Source organism: Suncus etruscus, chromosome 4 (genome assembly GCF_024139225.1).
Source record: "Suncus etruscus isolate mSunEtr1 chromosome 4, mSunEtr1.pri.cur, whole genome shotgun sequence".
In the NCBI taxonomy this organism is placed as follows: Eukaryota; Metazoa; Chordata; class Mammalia; order Eulipotyphla; family Soricidae; genus Suncus; species Suncus etruscus.
This window is the reverse complement of record NC_064851.1, coordinates 54,446,314-54,471,353: the sequence shown is the minus strand read 5'-3', so window position 1 is coordinate 54,471,353 and position 25,040 is coordinate 54,446,314. Positions and strand designations below refer to the sequence as shown.

The 25,040-nt window shown below is 35.0% G+C and overlaps 1 protein-coding gene across 1 annotated transcript in view; it reads right to left on the bottom strand.

The window, feature by feature from the left end:
• The window catches only part of ME1 (malic enzyme 1), a 103,694-nt gene that overhangs the window by 2,773 nt on the left and 75,881 nt on the right, over positions 1 to 25,040 (bottom strand). Inside the window, exons 9-14 of the mRNA XM_049772586.1 lie at positions 16,617 to 16,726; positions 15,321 to 15,418; positions 14,848 to 14,961; positions 13,627 to 13,732; positions 6,561 to 6,703; positions 3,103 to 3,276 (exon numbers count right to left, since the gene is read on the bottom strand). Of these exons, the coding sequence (XP_049628543.1) occupies positions 3,103 to 3,276; positions 6,561 to 6,703; positions 13,627 to 13,732; positions 14,848 to 14,961; positions 15,321 to 15,418; positions 16,617 to 16,726 (745 nt within the window). The remainder of the gene's footprint in view (positions 1 to 3,102; positions 3,277 to 6,560; positions 6,704 to 13,626; positions 13,733 to 14,847; positions 14,962 to 15,320; positions 15,419 to 16,616; positions 16,727 to 25,040) is intronic.

Here is a 25,040-nt window from a genome sequence, read left to right as displayed (position 1 = left end):
CTTTGAGAAGAGAGGAGGAAAGTTATCCAAGACCAGTCATCCCTTTATTTCCAACTCACATACCTTACACAGAAGGTAAAACAGGAGGCTGTGAAACCTTTTCCATAGTCACAGTGCAAGCAGGATTTAAATTGGACAGAAACTCCAAATTACTTGAATTACAGAGCTAGTTTCAGAATTTCCTGTCCCTAAACCAGTCCCTATTTTTTTTTTTCTTTGGTTTTTGGGTCAGACTTGGCTTTGCTCAGGGGTTACTACTGGCTCTGCACTCAGAAATCGCTCCTGGCAGGCACGAGGGACCATATGGGATGCCGGGATTCGAACCACCGTCCTTCTGCATGGAAGGCAAACACCTTACCTCCATGCTATCTCTCCGGCCCCACCAGTCCCTATTTCTAAATCAAATAACATAAAATTCAAATTGTGCTAAGAGGGTAGAGAAGTATATCTCTCTGTAAAGAAGGCAGGGACAAATTTTTTTTTTTAAAAATTGTTTTTAGGGCCGGAGAGATAGCATGTTGGCCTTGCATGCAGACGAATGGTGATTCGAATCCTGGCACTCCATATGATCTTCCGAGCCTGACAGGAATGATTTCTGAGCACAGAACCAGGTGTAACCCCTCAATGCCGCTAGGTGTGACCCAAAAACCAAAAGAAATTGTATTTAATGAATTACAAAGGGGAACAAACTTTAAAGATGAATATTCTTATGGCACAGATTGTAGTGATAGCTTCACAGACATATACTTATATCCAATCTCATCAAATTGTATAATTAACTACATATATGTTTTTGTATGTCATTCATGCCTGACATTTTTAATGAGATAATGGATTCAATCTAATACCTTTCCCTCCTATTCCCAACACTTCCAAAGAAGAATGCCTTGAAAGAAGCAGAGTCTACCTATACTTTGTCTCCCAAACCCCACAAAAAAATGCTGGTATGAGAGAAGATGACTCTTCCTGCCGGCTTATAAAGGTCTCTTATGTTGCATAAGGGGAAGTAATGGTGTTTGATTTGGCTAACAATTTTGAACTGGATTCTTTCTTCTTATAATGATAACTGCACAGCGCCAGATGGGTTTACACAGGGCATTCTTAGTTGTGTTCATCAGAGCCCAGAAGACAAAGTAAGAGTACCAAGAAAGCCAAAAAATTTCTGGTAATGGAAAAAGGGTATGAAACTGTCCGTGGGATTGCTGCTAACCTGTAAAGTTTCTAAAGAGATACAACCTGTATTTCTTTTAATAATCCTGACAGTCACTAATTTGGGGTTAACCAAACAAGAAAAATTCATCTAAATCTTCAACAACTATAAATTATAACCTAAAAAAGGAGTTCTTCTATTTGAGCCTCCTGTGCATTGAACATTAATAATACTATTTGTTTTGCTATGAATAGTTGTTTTTTTTGTTGTTTGTTTTTGGGCCACACCGGTGGTGTTCAGCATTTACTCCCGCTCTGTGCTCAGAAATTGCTCCTAGCAATCTTAGGGGACCATATGAGATGCTGGGAATCGAACCTGGGTCTGTCCCAAGTCGGCTGAGTGCAAGGCAAATGCCCTACCACTGTGCTATTGCTCCAGCCCCTGATTAGTTCTGTTTAATAAACTTCAGTCACTGCTTAGTGGAAGTATTGCTTATTGTAAGTTTTTCCTATGTTTCAGCATTGTCTGGGTTTACTTGTGTTTTCAAAAAAGATTCTGACTTTACAGAGATAATTTACAGATAATTACAAGGTAACAGTTATTTATACATGTAGAAATAAAAGTAAATACTGACAAGCAGCCATTGCTAAAAAAAAAAAAAAAGTACCACAAGTGCCATAGAAGGATTCAAGGATGAGGTGTGATTTTGGTACCTTAAAGGATAGGCTTGAGTGTAAGGAGAAGATCCCCTAAACTTTACAGGTAGGGAAATAAAGAAATTATTGACACGCATGATGTATTTGAAGGTTTGGGAATAAGAACACATAAAGTGAATGTGGAAATTCTAAGCTTACATGACTACTTAGGAAGGAGGTGTCATTAACAGACATGTAAGTATTCCTTGCTTTTCTACTAAGGGAGTAGGAAGTGGAGAAGTTTGATGTAAGAGAATAGTTTTTCAAATAATTATTCATCCGGTAATTGGAGGTAAGAAAAACAATAATAATAGAATTTTAAGAGTATATTTAGTCATTACTATAATGAAAAGAATAGAAGCATCAACAAAATGATAAAAGAGAATAAAAAAGGGATATAAAAAGGAGAAGATCTGAGGATGTACCTTAGTGATAGAGTACATATCTCAAAATTGTGAGGCCCTGGATTGGATCCTGACACTTAAAAAAGCAGAAAGACTGTAGTAAAAGATTCTTTAAGAAGGGATATAAAACTGAGATAAAGAAAACAATTATACAAAGAAAATCATTAAGTAGCATGAAAGGAAGGAATGCTGTGTTGAACCTGAGAAAACCATTACAAGAGCCAAAGTATATAGACAGAGGTCATCAGCTGTAATATAATATTATTGTTATATTATTATTTTTTTACTTTCTTTGAAAAAGTGAATCAGTTTTTCTGGATAATTAATCAAACATTTTGGTTTTAGTCTCCCACATAAAATTTGTCACTAGAGGGTGCTGGAGTTATTTAGGAAAGAAAGTATGGGAAAATCACTTTTGATTAAAAAAATCAAAACAACTTTCCTATTGTTTACTGAAGAAAAAATAAATATTATTTTTGGGGGGTTTTGGTTTTTTGGGCAGCGCTCAGGCTTTACGCTTTATGCTTTTCTGGCTTTACGCTTTTCTGGCTTTACGCTCAGAAATCGCTCCTGGCTTGAGGGACCATATGGGATGCCGGGATTCGAACCACTATCCTTCTGTATGCAAGGCAAACAAATGCCTTACCTCTATGCTATATTTCCGGCCCTGAAGAAAAATATTTTACTCATTACTCAGTTTGAACTTCCTAATGATGACTGACTTATTCTCTCCTAGGAAAAACTACCTCTCCTTGTAACTTTATACATAGACAGTGAGCAATGTGAGATAAATAAAAAATCAATCAACACCAAGATCACTTGTAGTTTATAGTTTTGGCGGACTTTAGAATACCTCTGCAGTAGTGAGAAAAATCTTGTCAGTTATATGTCTTAGTCCACATGCCACAACACCAAGTGCAACTCCAGGAAAGACATAGGAATTGTTGCCTTGGCCAGGATACAGGGTCTGTCCATTTGGGAGAGTGACTGGATCAAAAGGACTGCCACTGGCGAAAATTGCACGTCCCTATAGAAACACAAACACAAAAATAATGTCAGAAAGGGTACTTAAATACAAATATAGCAAAACAACACCATAAAATATCAGATATTCAGGAAGAAACCGAATTTTTTTCACTAATTCCTTTTAAGGCCTGGATAAACTTTCATGATGTTTTGAAGGGAGTTTTGAAGGGAGAGGTTTTTATTGTGTTCTTATTCTTCTACTCCTAGGGTAAGTGTGCAAAATACAAGACAGACAGACCCAAAAATCACCAATCTCAACTCCGCATTGACTCACCACATAGCCTATCAATACTTCTTTTTTTTTTTCTATCAATACTTCTATACAGGTGTCTAATCACAAATTTCTAACACAGGCTAATCAGAATATTGGAAACAATGATAGTTTAGGTTATAGTTTGAGGTTAATACATTTCAGTATAATCACTGTGACAAATTTTATTTAAGAACTATATGGGAAAATATATTCAGAAAACAAAATAATTAGTATAAATGATATTACGAAATGAAAGGTTATTGTTGGTAATTATCAAAAGCTGTATCTAGCTGAGGATACAGCTGAGTGGTAGAGAATATACTTTATATGTATGAAGCCCTGGGCTGAATCCATGGCACCAAGACAAAACCAAAAAAAGCCAACAACAAAAACTCATAGAATTATCTTATTTCCCTAGTCTTAATGTCTTGTTATGTTTTTATAAGAACATACATGTTTTAGAGGCTTGGTAGGTGGTGCAACCTATACAGTTAATCAAAAGGTAAACATTTATCTGATCTATGAGTGTGAGTGTAGAGTTGAGGACATTAAGCATCCCAATAAAGAATAAATTTTAACCTCAAAAGCAGGTTTTAATCTAGAGAATACATTTGAAAAGTTGAGAGCAGTTTTTCACAACTAGAAGCCAGTTAGTTCCACTGTCCATCTCCATGATATTTCAAGGAGTCACAACATAGAATTAGGAAACCAACCTGCAAGATTGGCAACAAGATAAGAAAACAGGATAGAAAGGGGGACCATGTTTAGAAAAATATCAAAAAAAAGTAGTTTAAAATTTCAAATCTCTGAAGCACAGTTTATAATGGTAAAATTGGATTAACATTCTCATTCCTTTTATACCTAAAATCTAAATCTTTTGTGATATTAATATTAACTTGAGCAGTTAACACCAGCAGTGTTTAGGGCTATTTACAGCTTGGCTTTGGGGGTTTGCTCTTTCGGGTTGCTCTGGAAATCATGTGATACTGAGGTGAGCCTGGCTTTCTAGTATATTCAGGCTTCAGACCTGGCAATCTTGTGCAGGAGACAGTTGTGTAGGAGGGGATTGGAAGAGAACTATATGCTGTGCCAGAGATAAAACTAGGCCAACCTGCAAGACAAGTGGCTTACCTGTTGTGCTATCACTCCAGTCACTTAATGTTCTTTTTTAAATAAATGTCATAATATACCCTTTATATAAACATTTGGTTTTATAATATGATTTAGTCATCACTAAACCAGATGGAAAAGATAAAAACAGTTGGAAAGTAGAAACTCTTATTAATGTGTCTATAAGAACCTGAAACATTTTACACATTAGATTTAATTTTTAGATAAGTCTGATTCCTTTCTCTTTAACATATAAAATGTTCTTCACAAATAACTTTCTAATGTAAATTGTTTTATATACACATTACTTGTTATAGTGCATTTAAAAATTATCTTGAGATGTGCATTATATAAATGCTTATCTTCCTCCTTTCCTTAACTTACATACTTTCTCCCTATTCTATAATGATATTTAAAGTAGGAATGGCATTAAATTAATGGGCGTGGCTAAATACTATCATATATGTAGACTATTAATATAAAAATACCACACAATGATGGGTGGTGTTCTTTACATGACTGAAACCCAAACACAATCATGTATGTAATCAAGGTGTTTAAATAAAATATAAAAAAATACCACACAACTTTTAGCACAATTATAACTTTTCATTGTTCAATGATAGTTTAGTTTTAGGGTCAGAGGATTTTTTTTTGGTGGTGGGTATGTTTTTAAGTAGGGCCCTTAACACAGAACCAGAGAGCCAGTCCTATCCAAATGCATTCAATGCAAAGATTCATGAATGGAATGGGCCACCCTGTGGTGCTCATGAGGCTTGTAGGGATACTCCTGTAATACTTGGAAAGCCAGGTACTTCGAAGGCCAAGTAGGGCTCCAATTCATACAAAGCAAGACTAATAACCCCTCCTCTCTCCTACCTCTCTAGCATTTATATCATTAACCTTTCCTAACAGCAGTGTAAACTCACTTCAAGTTACTAGCTGACTTCTTAGATAATTCTTTAAAATGTTTTTGAATTTTTTTTGTTAGGAGTTCCCAAAAAGTGCTAAGGAAGGTCAAGGGTCCCTCCCAGTGACAGTCAACCAACTGGGTTGGCATTTCAGTAATAGAGCATCTCTGGGTGATGCCAGGAGAATATGTGGTGCCAGAAATATAAGCCAGGTATTGTAACTCTTATAGTAAGTCTCTCATCCCTTGTTATATAATTATTTGGCAGAATTAGTGTTTAAATTTTCAGTTCCAAAATGTCTTTTAATCCACATATAATGCAAGATTACTTGAAAGAGCTTATGCCATACTTAATTCAAACTTAAAAATGCAATTATATAAATTTGTTTAACTTTTGATGTATATATTAATATATTATAGGTGATACTATAAGCTCCTTAGGTCTACTGAAATATGCCCCAAAATGATTATTTAGACACTCCAATGTTGCCTACTACGCACATTGAATGTACATGCTAAAACTGTGATATCAGAAGTATTTTTATTTCTTCTTTAAGAATTTAAGAATTTAAGGGGGCTGGAGAGAGATAGCACGGAGGTAGGCGTTTGCCTTCCATACAGAAGGATGGCAGTTCGAATTCTGGCATTCCATATGGTCCTCCAAGCCTGCTAGGAGTGGTTTCTTCTAGTGGTGTTTAGAGGACAAATGTGGTACAAGAGATCAAACTGGGGTCAGCTGTATGCAAAGCAAGTGCCTAACCTCAACAATCACTGGCCTCTTTATTAATGTTTAAATTTTAGAAACTTTAAAACCATTTGAAAATAATTAATAATAAAATATGACAATATTTTATAAAGTGAAACAGATCTTATCCCTTCTAACTCAATCACAGTCTTTAAACCTTGGTTATACAATTTTTAATGATGAAGAAGGTAGGATATTAGATATACTGAGTTTCCTATAATAAATAAAATTCTGATTATTAAGACATGTATTACAATTTTGCTTTACCTTGGTTAGTGTATAGCACTGCTCTGCAGTACATTCTGCTTTGCTAGTTGGATTACTTAAAGCAAAAATAATAGGCCGTTCATTGAAGGCAGCCATATCTTTGAGAATTTGTTCTGAAAATGCACCACCAATTGCAGCAACTCCTAATGCAAAAATGAGAAAGCAGTGAATTAAGTTAGCTTTTTAAATACTAAGCTTTTATTAATAAAAATTAATTTAAGTTAATTTAATTTCAACTGATTAATTATATCATTAATTAGTACTAGAAGCTGATGTCCAAACAATGATTAGTCATATTAGGTTATTTTAGAATAAACACAAAACAAATTATATAAAATAGTTGTATTAAGTAAAAGTGACAGAAGAAAATAAGCTACTAAGGTCAATAATTTTTAGAGCTAACAATCTATAGCTGACTAGAAAAATACTACAGATATAGCATTTATCCATAATAAAATAAGTTAATTAGTATATATTAGGAATTCTGACTATAGATATTTAAGGTATTGAATTGCATGTATTAAAATTTTAATTAGTTCTATATATAATTCTATAGGTATATTTTAATTTCTCAGACTATAAAATTACATATTATAAATCACTTATAACAATAAAAACAATTCAATGTGAGTCAATAGTTTTCAAAAATACTCTCCTTTCTCTTACATCTCTTTAGTTTTCATTCAATTTTCTATTTTTAAAAAAAAAACATGTTGTTTTTGGTCTTCCTAAAAATGTATTATTTCAGTTATGTCAACTATATAATTCATTTTCTTTAAATAAATTAAATTAAAAAACAATAAAACAATCATCTAAATCAATTGTAGTTATAGTATAACTCATTGAAAGAATTTAACAGAAGACCACATCAATTATCATATTCAAATGAAAAGTGTTCTTTATAGGACATACATCAAAACAATAAAGTTTACTACATTTTGTCTTGTAAAACAAGTATTTGTTTTGCTGAGTTATAATTATTTTCAATATCATGACTCATTTAATGAGGTCTAGAAATGAAAAATAGAGTTGTTACAAAATTAATATGCAAAGATCCAATGCTTTTCTATATACAAATAATAAAAGAGAAGAAACAGATAATAAAAATATAATCCAATTTACAATTGTGCCTTGGACAATGAACTACCTTAGAGTCAACTGAAGATGTAAAAGACCTAAACAAAGAAAACTACAAAATACTATATTAGGAAATAAAAGAAGACACACAAAAAAATGGAAACACATATACTGTTCATGAATTGGAATGATCAACATCATTAAAATGGCAATAGTCCCCCAAATTAATGTACAGATTTAATGCAATACCTATATGAATACCCAGGGAATTTTCCAAAGAAATAGATAAAATACTCTTGAAATTAAACTTGAATAATAAATGTCCACAAATAGCTAAAGCAGTCCTTGGAAAAAAGATGGGAGACATAACTTTCCTCAACTTAAAACTGTACTATAAAGAAGTAATTATAACAGCATGGTATTGAAATTCAGACAAACCTTCAGAACAGTGGAATAGATTTAACTATTTGAGACTGATCCTCAGTTATCTGATCAATTAATCACTGATATAGGGGCAAGAAATACAAAGTGGAGCAAGAAAAGCCACTTCAACAAGTGGTGCTGGGAAAACTGTATACAGAAAAGAGATTTTAGGCCTCTCTTTAACACCATGAACAAAAGTCAAATCAAAAGGAATTAAAGACCATGATATCAGAACTGAAACCAAAAGGTACATAGAAGAAAATATAGACAGGGGCCCGGAGAGATAGCACAGCGGCGTTTGCTTTGCAAGCAGCCAATCCAGGACCAAAGGTGGTTGGTTCGAATCCCGGTGTCCCATATGGTCCCCCGTGCCTGCCAGGAGCTATTTTTGAGCGGACAGCCAGGAGTAACCCCTGAGCATCGCTGGGTGTGGCCCAAAAACAAAACAAAACAAAACAAAAAAAAGAAAATATAGACAGAACATTCCATGACACTGAAGCTAATGACATCTTATAGGATAAAACACCACTGACCAATCAAGTGGAAGCAAAAATAAACAAATGGGACTACATTAAACTAAGAAGTTTTTGCACCTCAAAAGAAATGGTGACTAGGATACAAAGACTACTTACAGACTGGGAGAAACTATTTACTCAATAAAAGGGTTAATATCCAAAATATATAAAGTACTGGTAGATGTTAGCAAGAAAAAAAACCAACTAATTTCATCCAAAAATGGGGAGAACAAAGTAAAACAGACATTTCCTAAAAAAAGAAATACAGATAATCAAAAGGCACATGAAAAAATGCTCCACATCACTAATCACCATAGAAATGCAAATAAAAACAAAAATGAGATAACATCTCATACCACAGAGACTGGCATACATTACAAAGAATAAAACAACCAGTGATGGAGTGGAAGTGGGAGAAAGGGACTCTCATTCAGTGCAGGTGGGAATAGAGACTAATCCAGCCTTTTTGGTAAACAATATGGGTATTCCTAAAAAAAAAAAAAAATGGAAATTGAGATTCCATATGATCCAGCAATACTACTCCTAAGAATATACTTTAGGAATACATAAACACCAGGCAAAAAATGCCCTCTGCATTTCTATATTAATCACAGCACTATTTGCAATAGCCAGACTCTGGAAACAACCAAAGTACCAAAGGACAAGTGAGTGGATAAAGAAACTGTGATAGACAATTGAGTACTACACAGTTGATATGAAAAATAAAATCATGAAATTTGCTTATACATGGATGGATACGAAGAATATTATGCTGAGTGGAATGTATCAGAGGGAGAGGGACATGCATAATAATACCACTTATTCATAGGATATAAGAAAAATAAAGGATGGTATGTCAATAATATCCAGAGACAATAAAGATGAGAATCAGATGGATTAGTCTTTGGTAGGAAGCTTGCCACAAAGAGAGGTGAATGCAGTTTGGATAGAGAAAGGTCTACTATGACAATGATAGTTGGAACTAATCACTCTAAACAAGAACAGGTGCTGACATGTGATATGCCTGGTATCCCTTCATTAGCAATTGTGCAAACCACAGTCTCAAAAAGAAAAAAATGTAAAATCATCCCATGTTGTGAAATTACCCCATGCAGCAGTATATTTCCAACCCCAAGTGGATGAGGTTGAACCTCAAGTAGATGAAGAAGGTAGCCGCAGAGAATTAATAAACCAAGCCAGTCAGAAGAGAGTCATGGAGTCAATGACTTCTCACCTTGTGGTCTCTGCACACCTAGTAAAACTGACCTATTTGCAGTACAAATTCACTATGAGGGGCATGGTCAAGTGAGAGACAAAGGTACCTATCCAGGTGAACTTTTCCATATCAAAGTGATAGATGAAAAGAAAAGAGAAAATTAGAGAAACACATTTGTTTTCGGAAATAGCTGGGTGTCATCTAACAATTTCACCCTTTCTGTTCAAAAAGAGTTTTTAGAAGGACTTATATAGGTTTTTTTCTGTTGCCACAGAATAAATAAAGTAAAATAAATCCCCAGGGTGGCTATTAATTTGCATAGGCACAGTAAAAATTGTGGAAATAAAAGGAAAAACTCCTTTAGCAGTAGTAAACTATAAAGAATCATAGGTTAGACTGTGCATATGTCATTCTCAAAACAATAAGCTTTATCCATATCTTTGTATTATACATATGACAAAATTTTTTCATAGAATTCTCTGAATATAAACATAAGAACTTTTCTGCAGAATACATACTTAATTTGAAAATTCTTAAACATTCTTATGCCTAGAACTATATGAGTCTATAGCTCCCAAGTTCCTTTTACATAAACTTCTCTAAGCAAAATCTTAAGAATATTTTTGCAGATATATATGTGTGTGTGTGTATATATATATGTGTATATACATACAGTTTGAAAATCAGTTTGCTAGAGCAATCTTATAATGACACTATAATAGAAGTTTATAGTATCCAAATTCCTTTTCTATTGACTCCGTAGACAAAGACAAAGACATCAGAATATTTTGCAGATATAATTTGAGAATAAATTGCTAAACACAATCAAGCATCACAGAAATTGAAAACATTCACTAGAATAGCTGACAACCATTAAAAATCTAATAACTCGGGGCCAAAGAGATAGCATGTAGGTAAGGCATTTGCCTTGCATGCAGAAGGTCGGTAGTTCGAATCCTGGAATCCCATATGGTTCCCTGAGTCTGCCAGGAGCGATTTCCAAGCATAGAGCCAGGAGGAACCCCTGAGCGCTGCTGAGTGTGACCCGAAAACCAAAACCAAAAAAAAAATCTAATAACTTCACTCAGTACACATCAGATAAGGGGCTAAGGGGCTTATATCAAAGATATACAAGAAACTGAATAAATACAAAAGGCCTAAAGGCACATGAAAAAATTCTTCCACATCAGTAATCATCAGGGAGATGCAAATGAAAACAACAATGAGGTACCATCTCACACCACAGAGACTAGCACTTATCACAAAGAACAAGAACAATCTGTGCTGTCCGGGTTGTGGAGATAAAGGAACTCTCATTCATTGCTAGTGGGAATGCTGTCTAGTCCAGTCTTTTTGGAAAACATATGGAGATTCCTCAAAAAACTGGAAATTGAGCTCCCAAATGATTCAGCTCTATTACTCCTAGGGATATACTCTAGGAACACAAAACAAAATACAAACAACCCTTTTGCACGACTATATTCACTGCAGCACTATTTACAATAGCCAGACTCTGGAAACAACCAAGATGCCCTTCAACAGATGAATGGCTAAAGAAACTGTGGTACATATATACATATATACATATACATATATACAATGTATATATGTCAGGAGAGATGAAGTCATGAGATTTTCCTATATATGGATGTACAAGGAATCTATTATGCGAGTGAAATAAGTTAGTGGGAGAGAGATAGACAAAGAATAGTCTCACTTCTTTAAGGGTTTAAAGAAAAATACAAGACATTACTATAATAATGCCCAGAGACAATAGAGATGAGGGCTGGAAAAACGAGCTCACGATATGAAGCCTACCACAAAAAGTGGTGAGTGCAGTTAGAGAAATAATTACACTGATAACTATCATAATGTGAATGAATGAGGGAAGTAGAAAGCCTGTTTCAAATACAGGTGGGGGGAAGTGTGTTGGGGGGCGTTGGTGATGGGAATGTTGTACAGGTGAAGAGGGGTGTTCTTTATATAACCAAGACCCAACTATCATTATTATCATGTCTGTAATCAAGGTGCTTAAATAAAGACATTACAAAAATCTAATAACATTATTTATTTCCCCGAACTGTGCAAAGTAATATTAAACTACTAGAATGGGATACATAGTTATCAGTTTGCAGTGGAGCATAGACCAAAAGAGTAGTTATTAAGATCTATACAGGTAGGGGCCGGAAAGATAGCATGGAGTTAAGGCATTTGCTTTGTATGTAGAAGAAGGATGGTGGTTCAAATCCCAGCATCCCATGTGATCCCCCGAGCGTGCCAGGAGTGATTTCTTTTTTTTTTATTGAATATATTTTTTTATTTAAGTAACATGATCATATTTGGGTTACAGTCATAACCAGAACACCCCCCTTTACCAGTGTAACATTACTCCCTCCCCCCTTCCCATCCCCTACCTGTATTCGAGACAGGCATTCTACTACAGTAATTTGTTTTTAAATTCAGTAAGTTGTATTCTTTTCCTTAAAGGATAAGAGTAAAAAAAATACAGTAAAGGTGTGATTGGCGATTGCCAGGAGTTTAACCAGCATTTTAGTGACAGATGCAAATAGGATCGAGAGATTAACCTAGAAGAAAGTTGCAGGATGTTCTGAAAGCAGCTTCTGCTTGGGCTTGTTTTCTCCACCTTCTGTGGTAGGTTGCTGAGCACCCTGCCTTTACCCAAAACAAAGGTATTTCCCCAATTTCCTCTTTCTTTTCACCAAGGCCTTTGACTTATAAAGGTCCCGTTTAGATACGTGGACCTTCCCCCTCCTGCTGAATTTGTACTGGCTTAATAAAGCAGTCTGGCGTAGGACACAGAAAGACCATGAGGCAAGGAACAAACTGACTACATGATTCTTTCCTGACTGCCTTGATTTATTAATTCTTCACAGCTACCTGTTTCAAACCATTCACCTGGGATGAAATACAGAGTGGGAAGATTCTATGAGAGAGAAAAAGAAAAATAGAGAAAGAGATAAAGTGCATGGCCTAGAAGCAGGCAGTGGAGCGTGGGTAGAAAAGAAACTGGGAACTTTGGTGACAGGACATGTGCACTAGTGAAGGGTACTGTACATTTTCTGACTGAAACTCAATCATGAACAAGTTTTTACTCATGCTGCTTAAATAAAGTAATTATTAAAAATATAATAGTTGATATGATAAAACATAAATCTAGAGATAAAGTTTTATAATTTCTTTTGAGATTGTTTTAAGCCACATTAATTCAGATCACAATAGGCATCTTACTACATCCTTCAGTGTGCAAGATAAAGTTGCAGTGCCAAGCGCTCTGAGGAATTAAAATAGGAGAAATGTGGTTTCTGTCTTCCAGGAGTGGCTATTTCTGTTTGTCAATCTTAGGCCAATCGAGTTGGATGATTTCCTCTTGTGCAGACTTTTCTCTGAATCAAAGAATTTTGAAGGATATCCTAGATTCCACTCATTAGAACATCAGTATACCTAATCTCTTTCCCTGTCCCTATACCGAATCCCCATCATAATAGTCCAAAACATCAGGCATTCCCACATTGCCTTGGTATCAAAATCACTCTCCATTGAGAAATCATCGTTCTAGAGCAATCAAGTCTGAAAAGGTGTTGAATATGACAGCTTGAGAGGCACCACATAGTTCAGCTGAGATCATACAATTAAGAAAATGGAAAACTGGGTATCTAAAAGGTACTATTGCTTCAGTGAGTGAATTCCAAAGATTAATATTCAAAAAAGTTAAATTACATTGGAAAAGTCAGAATAATCAAGTGAAACTAAATAGGCACAATAATCAGACCAAATGAAGTGAGGTAATGTTTAAGGGAGGCAAGAAAAAAATTACCTATAAGGGCAGTTGGTTTTAACTCTTTAACAACATCTTCTAGCTTCTTCATTTCCTTGTGTTCATGTGCAAATTCCTCTTTCTCATGTGTTAAAGAAGAACGTCCCTAAGTAAAGCAAAAAAAAAAAGAAATCATAAATATGCCAAGGAAAAGAAAGGAAAGAAGAGAAAAAGAAAGGAGCATATACATGCAAATGAATACTACTAGTTTTTGTTTTGTTTTTATTTCTGTTTTGTTATTTGGGCCACACCTGATGGTTCTCAAGGGTTACTTTGGACTCTGCTCAGTAATCACTCCTGGCAGACTCGATGACCATATAGAACGCTGGGGATTGAACCTGGGTCAGCCGAATGCAAAGCAAATCCCTACTTGCTGTCCTAATAGTCTGGCCTAATGTTTTGAGAAAAGTTGAAATCATGAAATTTGCCACCATGTGGATGGAATAAGGAAGTATAATACTGTATGAAGTCAGTCAAGAAAAGGACAGTTATAGAATGATCTCTCTCATAAATACAATAAGAGAATAACAATATAAAATAACAATATCAAAGGAAAGGGAACGAGAGCAAGATGGATGGGACGGGACTATGAGGTATTGTTGGAGACAACTGTTGGAGAGTTAGGGCATTGTAAACATGAAACTATCATGAACATAGCAGTAATTGAAATCATTGTGCCTCAATAAAAAATGATGTAGCTTTTATATACCACCATGCAATTTACCCACTTTACCCATTTGGCCCTTCCTCTATCCCCTCCTTGGTAACCAGTCGTCTGGGCTTGTTTGTTTGCCAGCATTATTTACATTTTTATGTCAATGAAATCACATTATTTATGCCAGAAGGATTCATTTAGCACTATAAGATTTCCTCTTTTTCAAAATATAGTTGAGTAGTAATTTGTACATAGGCCATACCACATCTTCTTTCTCCAATTATCTGTTCCTATGCAATCAGGTTAACATTAGTAAGTAATGCTAAGTGATCACAAAAGTGTGCAGTTATTTTTGTTTTTGTTTGTTTGTTTGTGGGCTACACCTAATGGTACTTAGGAGTTACTCCAAGCTCTGTGTTCAGAAATCACTCCTTTCAGCCTAGGGGAATTATATTGGATGCCAGGGATCAGTCTTCTCTTTTAATACAATACTGAGAGAAGTCTTTGACAAAGACAATCAGAAAAGCACAATTATTTTATTCTGGTTAAAAATTACAAATTCTTACCTTCACTATTAATCCTTTTGAGTCAACTAGCCATATATTTTTTAAGGCTTTTTCCTTTGGTAAACCTTCCTTTTGCATAGCCATAACAAGCAGGTGTGCAATCCCTAGGGCAGCCTGAGAAAAGTATAAGGACAAATTTTAAAAAATTGTTCCACAAGATAGCTTAACAAGACTTAACATCTTACCCTATTTTTGTCATTTTTTAAACTAAGATTAAACAAAATGGGTCTAATGACTCAGTTATATTCATCAATCATACTTTGTCATAATTCAGTTAAACTAACTAGCAATTATTTCCAAAAGAATCAAAAGCTTCTTGGCTATGTGCAAAGCAAATGCCCTGCCACTATGATATCAATCCAACCCCAGCAACATGAATAATTTTGAGAATCTCAACTCTCAACTAAGTATGTACTTAAAGAGAAGGCTAATTTACTAATTTAGTAGGGGTTAGTATCATATAAAATAGGTACCTCTCCAGCTCCTTGGAATAAGATAGTTTGATCAGACAGTTTGTTCTTAGTTATTCGAAGAGCTGCAAGAATTCCTGCTACTGCCACGGATGCTGTTCCTAAAACAAGTAGTAAATAAATTCAAGTAACCTTCAAAGTATGGCACATTCTAAGGCTCAAATATTTATTCACATTTTGAAATTATTGTCTGTCAGCTACTGGTACAGAAATGGAATCTGCAGTTGTCTAATCCTAAGCCTGCCTGTGAGGTGAACTCCTGGAGTTACTAAAAGTAATATTTTGAGGTAAATACTAAATACTATACTCTGAATCTTCCCCCCCAAATATTTTGTGGCTATAGCTGAGTGGATATACAGAAATTATAGCATATATTAATCTCTTTATATGAAAATAAAATCTGTATAATAAAATTTTAAGTAGTACTAAGTACTTCCAACATAATGACTTTTTCGTCTGTGAAATCCATTGCTGATACCCTCTATAAGGATTTTCTCATAATAAAAAGATAATATGGTGCTAATAGTAATATATTGATAAATTTTAGGGTAACATCATGATCTTCCATTTGAAAAATTAATAGCTAATAATTAAAATCTGATCTTATTGTATTCTTAGATTGGGTTCCTTTGTGATAATCACCAATAGTTAAATTCAAACTGAAGAATTAATGTGAGGTGGAATGTCATATAGGAAGTGATTCTATGCAGGAAAAGCAAATGCAGAAACAGGGAGGCAGGGAGGACACAATTAAATATGAAGGACTGAATTGAGGTAAAAGTTTCTTCCCTTCCTCAAGTCAACATGAACAAGAGACAAAGACAGCAGCAAAATTTTAGAAGCTGGAAGCAAATGAGAATATGGTAATAACAAAGTCAATACAAGAAAGCTGATAATAACAATATTAACTATTTAACAGCATTCTGTCACTATCACAAACTTCTACAGTTCATGGTGGATAGCAGATCTAAGAAATGATAGTTGATTAAGTTGAAAGGATTTAAACATGCATGTTTAAACCAAAATTACATTTTCTCACTTCATTTGCTCTTTAGCCATCATTAGAGATTAATCAGACTGATTGCTAAGTTCAAAGCATGAATAATATGGTATTATCAAGAGTCACAGGAAGTTTACCTAAAATTTATGAAATGAATGTTTAGGAATAAAGTAGGAGATCATTAAGTATAATTAATAGCAGTGAAAATTACCTATCTATTTTTACTGTTTTAAATTACTTAAATTACAAAATTATGAACAAATTTTGGGTGTTCTTTTTATATATTTGCATTTTATTACCTTGAATATCATCATTGAATGTGCAATACTTGTTTTGATATTTGTTCAGCAGACGAAATGCGTTGATATTGGCAAAATCTTCAAACTGAATAAGGCAGTTCATGCCATACCTATGGAAAAAAATCACATTTCATAAATATTTAATTTAGCATTTGTATATAGCAAAGGCCAATATTTTATTTTAAAACTCCTATCTTGTCAAATATTTAGTTCAGAAAATACTCTTTTGCTTTCTATGTGAAAGCACTCTGAAATAATGGGAACATGACAAAAATATGATTATTACCTTCAAAACATTTTAAAAGTATAAACTAAATTATATAAAACAAATAAAAAGAATATGGGAATTAAACAATAGTATAAGAAAGGCTATAAATTGTTGTAATGACAGATTAGCACTTCCAGCGAAAGATATAGATTCACTGACAAATTGAATTTTAATAAATAATTTTGATTTTTAAAATAGTTAAAATCATTTTTTAAAATAATTTTAAAATAATATAATAAGCTGAAGAAACAACAGCAGTGAAATTACTTTTGTAAAAACTAGGAAAGAAAAAATATTCAACAAGTAGAAAAAAGCTCTATTTAGCCATAGGTAACTGGTATTTATAAAAGTGCAGTAAATGTAAGGTCAAGACTTTATGTTGGATGACACCACAATCAATACCTAATCTACAGCAAGCTATACACAAAGTAGACCTTTCACTCTAGCAGTCCTAGGGGCAAAGAGGAGAGGTATAGGATGCATGCTGGGAACAGGGGTGGAGGGAGGATAATACTGGTGGTGGGAATGGCCCTAATTCTTTGTCCCTATGTACCTTAAATATAATTGTAAAAGACTTGTAATTCACTTTGATCACAATAAAAATTAAAAAAACCTTTATGTTGGAAACATTAAAATCTTAGTCTAAGATGCCAATGATGGACAAACATGATATGCCTTCAAATTCTGAGATACACAGGATGAATATTTGTATTTTAATTAATTAGCTTACTCATTTGCTCTTTTATTCATATAACCATTCATCCACCTCTCCAACCAATACAAGCAAATTTAACACTGATAACCAAAGTATCTGAGCATTGCTATATGCCTCTAAATATCCTACTGCTACAGATTTCAACTTCAGCTGATTCCAACAACTGTTCTGTTTATGGTGTCTTTTATTTCCATTTGGTCAGTTTTCTCTTCCTGTACTGCCCTATTCCTAAATTAGTTCCTTACCTTTCATATCCAGACACAAAGACTTCTCTGTCCTTTATGATTGTTTCTCTTTCTCCTTCTACCCCTCCCTATCATTAGTTCTATTTTTTCAGCATCAATGATAGAACCTACATTCTCTATTCTCAATAGCTACCTCTCTCATGTTTCTAACTTCTCTGAATAAGTTTGCCCTCCTCATATTTAATACTTGAGGCTGAGTCTCTTTGGAGGGAAAAAGTTCTCTCTTTATCTCATATTTGTGTAGCCATTTTATTTGCATTTTTGCGGGGGGGTTAGTTTGGGGCCACAGCCAGTTATGGTTAGAGCTTACTCCTTGTTCTGCACACAAGTATCAATTCTAGTAATGCAGGATATCTGCCCCCAGGTCGTTCATGTGCAAAGCGAATGTCATACTCACTGTTACTCTGGTTCCTAATTTGTTTAAAATAGTATGTATATCTTGTCTCATTTACTACTCAATCCCCTACATTAACGTCTGCTTTCACAATGCTGCTAAATTGTAGCTCTATATATAATATATTCCTGAGACCAGCAGTGGGGTCATCTTTGATGAAGAAGAATCAGTGTGCCCCCAAAAGAGCAAAGCTACTCTGCTTTGCTACAATACAGCAAATTTCTTCAAATCAATGAGCTGCACCACAACACATAAAAACACCTCTACACTGAAAAGGTCACAATGGGAAAGCAACAGAGAAACCCATAAAGCTTAGTGAATAAAGATGGTACTTCTGAAGACAAAAATAATATTAGTCACCTAATATTAATCATCTAATAGCCTGTTAAGAATTTTAGAGATGAGAGGCTGGAGAGATAGCAGTGCGATATGATGTTTGTCTTGCACTCGGCTGACCCAGGACAGATGGTGGTTTGAATCTCGGCACCCCATATGGTCCCCTGAGCCTGCCAAGAGCAATTTCTGAGTGCAGAATCAGAAGTCACCCCTGAGCACCGCTGGGTATGACCCGCCCCCCACCCCCAAACAAAAAGAACTTTAGAAATGAAATGTTGAGGATGTTCAAGGAACTCAAAGAAATCATGGAATGGATAGCCAATAAGACTCAAGAGGATATAAGAGTAGAAAAGAGAAAATTTCATACAGAATCAAAGAACTGAAAAACAAAGTAGGCAAATTTAAAAACTCACTGGAAGGCCTCACAAGCAATGTGACAGATGCTGAAGACAGATTCAGTGAGCTCAAAGATGAACTGCATAACATCCACAATGGAAAAAGACCAACAGTAGTCTTAAAATAAACTCATTTTGAGGAAAAAATATGAAAATAAACAAAAAATAATAGAATTTTGGAATAAATTCAAGAGAAACAAAATAAGAATCATTGGGATGCATGAGAGCCAGGAGGAAAATCCCTAGGTAGAAGCAACAGTCAAAGACATCTTTGCTGAGAAGTTCCCAGAGCTTCTGAGTGCATGCAGCCACATTCTCATGCCTGAAGAGTACCAGCTAAAAGAGACCCAAATAAAAACACCCCAGGTAAATTCTAGTCACATGATGAAAACAATAAATATATAAATATATAAAACTGAAAGCAAACAGCATTTACAGCATATTTATGACAAGCAGCCCTGCATGCCAGAACACAGTGGTAAGATATAGTTAAAAAAAAAAAAAAAAAAAAAAACTCAACAAAATAAATGGCATGCCACAAATACTTTACCCAGCCAGACTCTCATTCAAGTTTAAAGAAAATATATACAGTTTTAAGGATAAAAAACAGATCAGGAGGGGCCGGGCGGTGGCGCTGGAGGTAAGGTGCCTGCCTTGCCTGCGCTAGCCTAGGACGGACCGCGGTTCGATCCCCCGGCGTCCCATATGGTCCCCCAAGAAGCCAGGAGCAACTTCTGAGCGCATAGCCAGGAGTAACCCCTGAGCGGCACAGGGTGTGGCCCAAAAACAAAAACAAAAACAAAACAAAAAAACAAAACAAAAAAAAAAAACAGATCAGGAATTTTACAGACTAAAAACATACTTTAAAAGAATAACTGAAATTGGGCCTGAGAGATAGCACAGCGGTAGGGCATTTGCCTGGCACGCGGCCAAATCCAGGACGGATGCTGGTTTGAATCCCGCCATCCTATATAGTCCCCCATGCCTGCCAGAAGCGAATTCTGAGTACAGTGGTAGGAGTAACCTCTGAGTGCTGCCGGTGTGATCTCCCCTAAAATAAAGAATAACTGAAGTAATTACTTTCAAGCAAAACTTAGTATCCTATACAATCTCCCACGAACTGCCAAGAATGATTCCGAGTGCAGAGCCAGAAGTAGCCCCTGTGTATCTGGTTCAGGTGTCTGAAACATGCATTCAAATCCTTTGAGCCATCTCTCCAGCACCACAGTAAGTTTTTAATCTTTTAAAAAGCTTTAGCAGGAGTCCTAAAGGTAGTACAGTGGACAAGGGACTTTGTGCACCAGGTGGACACAGGCTCAATACTTAGCATCCTATATGGTCTCCCAAGAACTGCCAAGAATGATTCTGAGTGCAGAGCCAGAAGTAGCCCCTGAGTATCAATAGGTGTGGTCCAAAAACAAAACCAAAAAGCCTGAATAAAAAAGCTAACTTCCTGTGAGTAATTGATTATAACAACACATTTACCAGCTGACCTAGTACTTGTAATGGCTCCTTTGATTAGAAACCACTAACCACTTCTCTGGTTTCTAAGAAGGCCTTTAGAAAGACTGAATAGACAGTACTTTCAAATGGGTTATTCCCATGTATTCACCATGTATTGGTGAATTTAGCTGATGTGTCTGTTGTTTACATTCAGAAACAACAAAACCTTATGGCTTCAGTATGTTAGGAGTAATCAGAGCCTTCTCAGTTCTATTCTTGTATCTACAACTTAAAAGGCCCTGTGGTTTTGGACTAGAAATCATTTCTCTGTGGTTAAAATGATATACCCACAACATGGTTTGCCTTTAGTTTTTAAGGACACAATGTGGTCAGGCTATGCATTTATATTCTTTTTGGCCATATCCAGAAGTACTCTGGGGTTATTCCTAGCTTTGCACTCAGAAATTATTCCTGGCAGACTCGGGGACCATATGGGATGCCCAGGATTGAACCCGGGTCACCCACAAGCAAGGGAAATGCCCTACCCAGTGCAGTCCCCTAAATTTATATTTTGTAAGTGAAATCTGAAAGTAGGCATAGGTAGTCAAATGATGCACAAGATACTGCGCCATTTATAAACATTTAGTTTAGAATTATCCCCTGAAGAATACTATATATATCGGTTCTATTTTTTATGACTTTTCTCTACCTGATAGCTAACGGATTTGACTTTTCAATATTTAGAAACATTGTCAATTCACTTAATCATATAAGTATCTTACATCAGATAATAACAGAACACCATTTAAGGAATATTTTATTCCAGATTAAACCAGTCTTGTTACTCTAAAATTATAATAAGTAAAATACAAAGAATAAGCCAATTCAATTCTACATAACTATGAAAAGAACCTACGATTTAATGATCAAAATATCACATAAAATAGTGGGTGTGAGTGGTTTTAAAAGTAAACTCAAATTATACCATAAAATTAACATGTAAAATTGTAGTTTTCTCTTGTGGCATGGTTAAATCAGACAAAAACTTATTATAGAAACCATTTTTTATATCTTTGCACTGTCAGTCTCTGTGCTCCATCCTTTACAAAAATACTTTCATTTTATTCTGTTGAGAAAATCCTGCTTCTATTGACTTTACAGATACAAACAATCGATCTTAGAGAAATTAAGTATTGCAGTTGAGTTCAAATAGCTAACAAATAACCAGGTCAGAAACCAACTAAAGGACCCATTATTGTAACTAATATCTACAGCGACTCTCAAGGATGTTGTTACAAAGTTAACTAATATATTTACAAAAAAAGAATTTCAAATTTAATTTTCCTTATAGGTCAGAATTAGTAACAAAAATGTGTTTATTCTTTTGCTGGTTCATTGCATATGGCTTTATTTTCTACAATTTTACCTCTATTATTTTGTAACATTGACAGTCTTTTCAGTTTTCTTGCCATTCACTTTATTACATTTTTCTGAAAGTCATAATTCTCTGTAACAATGTTTATTATAAAAATTATCAGTAATAATATTGATAACACAATATTATTAGCAGTGTATTATTATTAATACAGTATTATCAGTAATAATAGATAACTGGTAACAGTTATCTCATCTCTCCCCATAATATTTACCTTATCGAGTTCAGCAATTTTTGGAGATACTGCAATTATTTTCTTTTCTTTTTTTTTTTTTTCGGGCCATACCCGTTTGGTGCTCAGGGGTTATTCCTGGCTAAGCGCTCAGAAATTGCCCCTGGCTTGGGGGGACCATATGGGACACCGGGGGATCGAACCGTGGTCCTGATCCTTGGCTAGCGCTTGCAAGGCAGACACCTTACCTCTAGCGCCACCTCGCCGGCCCCTGCAATTATTTTCAGACAATTTCCAAGCCTTTATTTCTAACCTTTCAAAGAAAATCTATATCCAAAATTATAATAGAAAACATTTTAAAATGCTAAAACATGTTTCCATGTTTTAAAACAAGAAATAAAGGGTTTTTGTTTTAGGTTTTGGTTTGTTTGGGTTTGGTCTTTAAGCCACACCCATCAGTGTTAAGGATTTACTTTAGGCTCTGTGCTCAAGATGACTCCTGATGGAGCTCAGGGAACTATATGTGGTACCATACCAAGTATCAAGATAAGATGGACCACATACAGTAATTTAATCTCTGCACTATACTCCAACCCCAGAAATAAATGTAAGGTAATTTTTTTTTTTTTTTGGGTTTTGGGCCACACATAGCGGTGCTCAGGGGTTACTCCTTGCTGTCTGCTGAGAAATAGCTCCTGGCAGGCACGGGGGACCATATGGGACACTGGGATTCAAACCAACCACCTTTGGTCCTCAATCGGCTACTTGCAAGGCAAATGCCGCTGTGCTATCTCTCTGGGCCCGTGTAAGGTAATATTTTTAATACTGCCAGCCATTCTCAGTATGGATTCCTGTAAAGTATCCTGTAAAAAAATCACAAATCTCACACATAAAGAACAAGCAATGAATCAAAAGTAATACAAAATCATTTTAAGAACTGCCTGCCATTTAAAAAATAGTAGAAAATTTGTAATATTATTAATTCATAAGGATTCAATTTATATTTATAACTAAAATAGCTATTATGCATATTTCATCAAAGTAAAATTACCTCCTAAATAAAATAATTATTTTCTTTATATTTAACTTTATATGTGAATATAAAACTATAATTTATAAACATTTCCTTTATAAAAATTGATTTAAGCATAACTATTTCATCACTAGTATTCCATTATCAAAACCTAGTAATCATTTTCCATTTTGCCTTGTACCTTACATCCTGGTAGTCAAATTCATTTGTGCCTTCTTCTGAAACATCTTCCATATTAGTGGTCATGCCTTTCAAGTGCCTCTTGGAGGCACTTAATTTTAGAATCTTTGAACTGCATAACTACTAACAGAGGACAATTTCCTGATTAGTTTTCACGGTTTGTTTTCTGTGCCACTAAATCAATTTATACACTAAAACATTCATGCAGTATTATTTTAAAGAAAGATAACAAGTAACTTTATCATCTGCTATCCTGAAAAAAAACCTTTGTTCTTCTATTTATTTCTAAATATGTGTAATGAGTAGCAGAAGTCAAGAATTATTCTCTAGGGGCCAGAACATTGGCGCAAGCAGTAGGGCATTTGCTTTGCATGCGCTGACCTAGGACAGACCGCGGTTCGATCCCCCAGCATGCTATATGGTCCCCCATACCAGGATTTCTGAGAGTATAGCCAGGAGTAACCCCTGAAAGTCACAAACAAACAAAATTATTCTATAGCTGGAGAGGCAGTTCAAAGGTAAAGCACCTTCCTTTCAAGCTGCTGACCTGTGTTTAATTCTCAGCACTCAAAACAGAACCAGAAGTAAGTCATATGCACAGTTGGGTGTGGCCCCCAAATAAAACAACAAAAAGGAATTGTTCTAGGTGATCTTCACATATTACTACCCTAACATAAATTAAAAATATTTTGTAAGATTTTGTAAATTGGAAAGTATATTGCCACATACTTGGCAGTATTGGAAAGTATATGCTATATAGCATATACTGTCTAAGATGAAATTAAGGAGAGTAGGAAATTTCTAGGTGAATTTAAAATTTAGAAGATAATTAGGAATTTGCTAAAGTAAGAAGAATCTGTGCTATATGGTGAGCATGCTCCAAAACTTAGTGTTAATAAATCAATGGCATATTCAAAGAACTAGAATAGGAAAAATGGGACTTACTGAATCTCAGCATTTTAAGAGTAAAGAGGCAAGACTTTAAGGTTAAGGAGGAAAAAGAGAGTAGAATATGCAGAGTCTGTAATCTATGTTGAGGGGGTTGTAATTCACTGTACGTAAGTGTAGAATCTTAATCTGTGTCATGATCAAAGTGCACTTCAGATTAACTGTGGTCAGGATAAAAAAAGGACAAGAATAAATGTATACTGTTTCATTAAACACTGATAATGAGACTAAGTCTGCATCTGAAAATGAGATATTCAGAAAAAGTATATAGAATTAAAAAATATTTAGGAAAGGCCAAGTAGATAGCACAGGTTTAAATTTAAAACACATGCCATTTACACAGCCATGCGATTTGCTCCTGATTTGCTCCTCGGTACCAAAGTAGCACAGGCTATAGCACTAAATGACCCTGAGCACCATCAGGGTCACTCAGATGAACCTGGCACCATACACCATCAGGATACACCACATCCTCATGTCATCACATTGGCTGAGAACCACCAGAAGGGCTTCAAGTTTCCTGAGTTCTACTTCAGAGTCCCTTTCCCCCAAAAAACAAATATTTATAAGACAAAAATATTAGATAGAAAGTAAATAATCAGAAGAGGAAACAAAAGGTGAATTCCAGGTTCCTAACTTGGGCAACTTGGCAAAAAATGGAATATATAAAAAGTAGGAAACGTAGGTTGGAGTGGTAGAATAGCAGATAGGTTATGGTACACGGCCAACGTAAATTCAATCCCTGACATCCCATGAAGTCCACTAAACTTGCCAAAAGTGATCCCTGAGTAAGGAACCAGGAATAATCCTTAAGCATTGTTGGGTTTGGCCCTAAAACAAAACCTAGCAGGAAACCACAA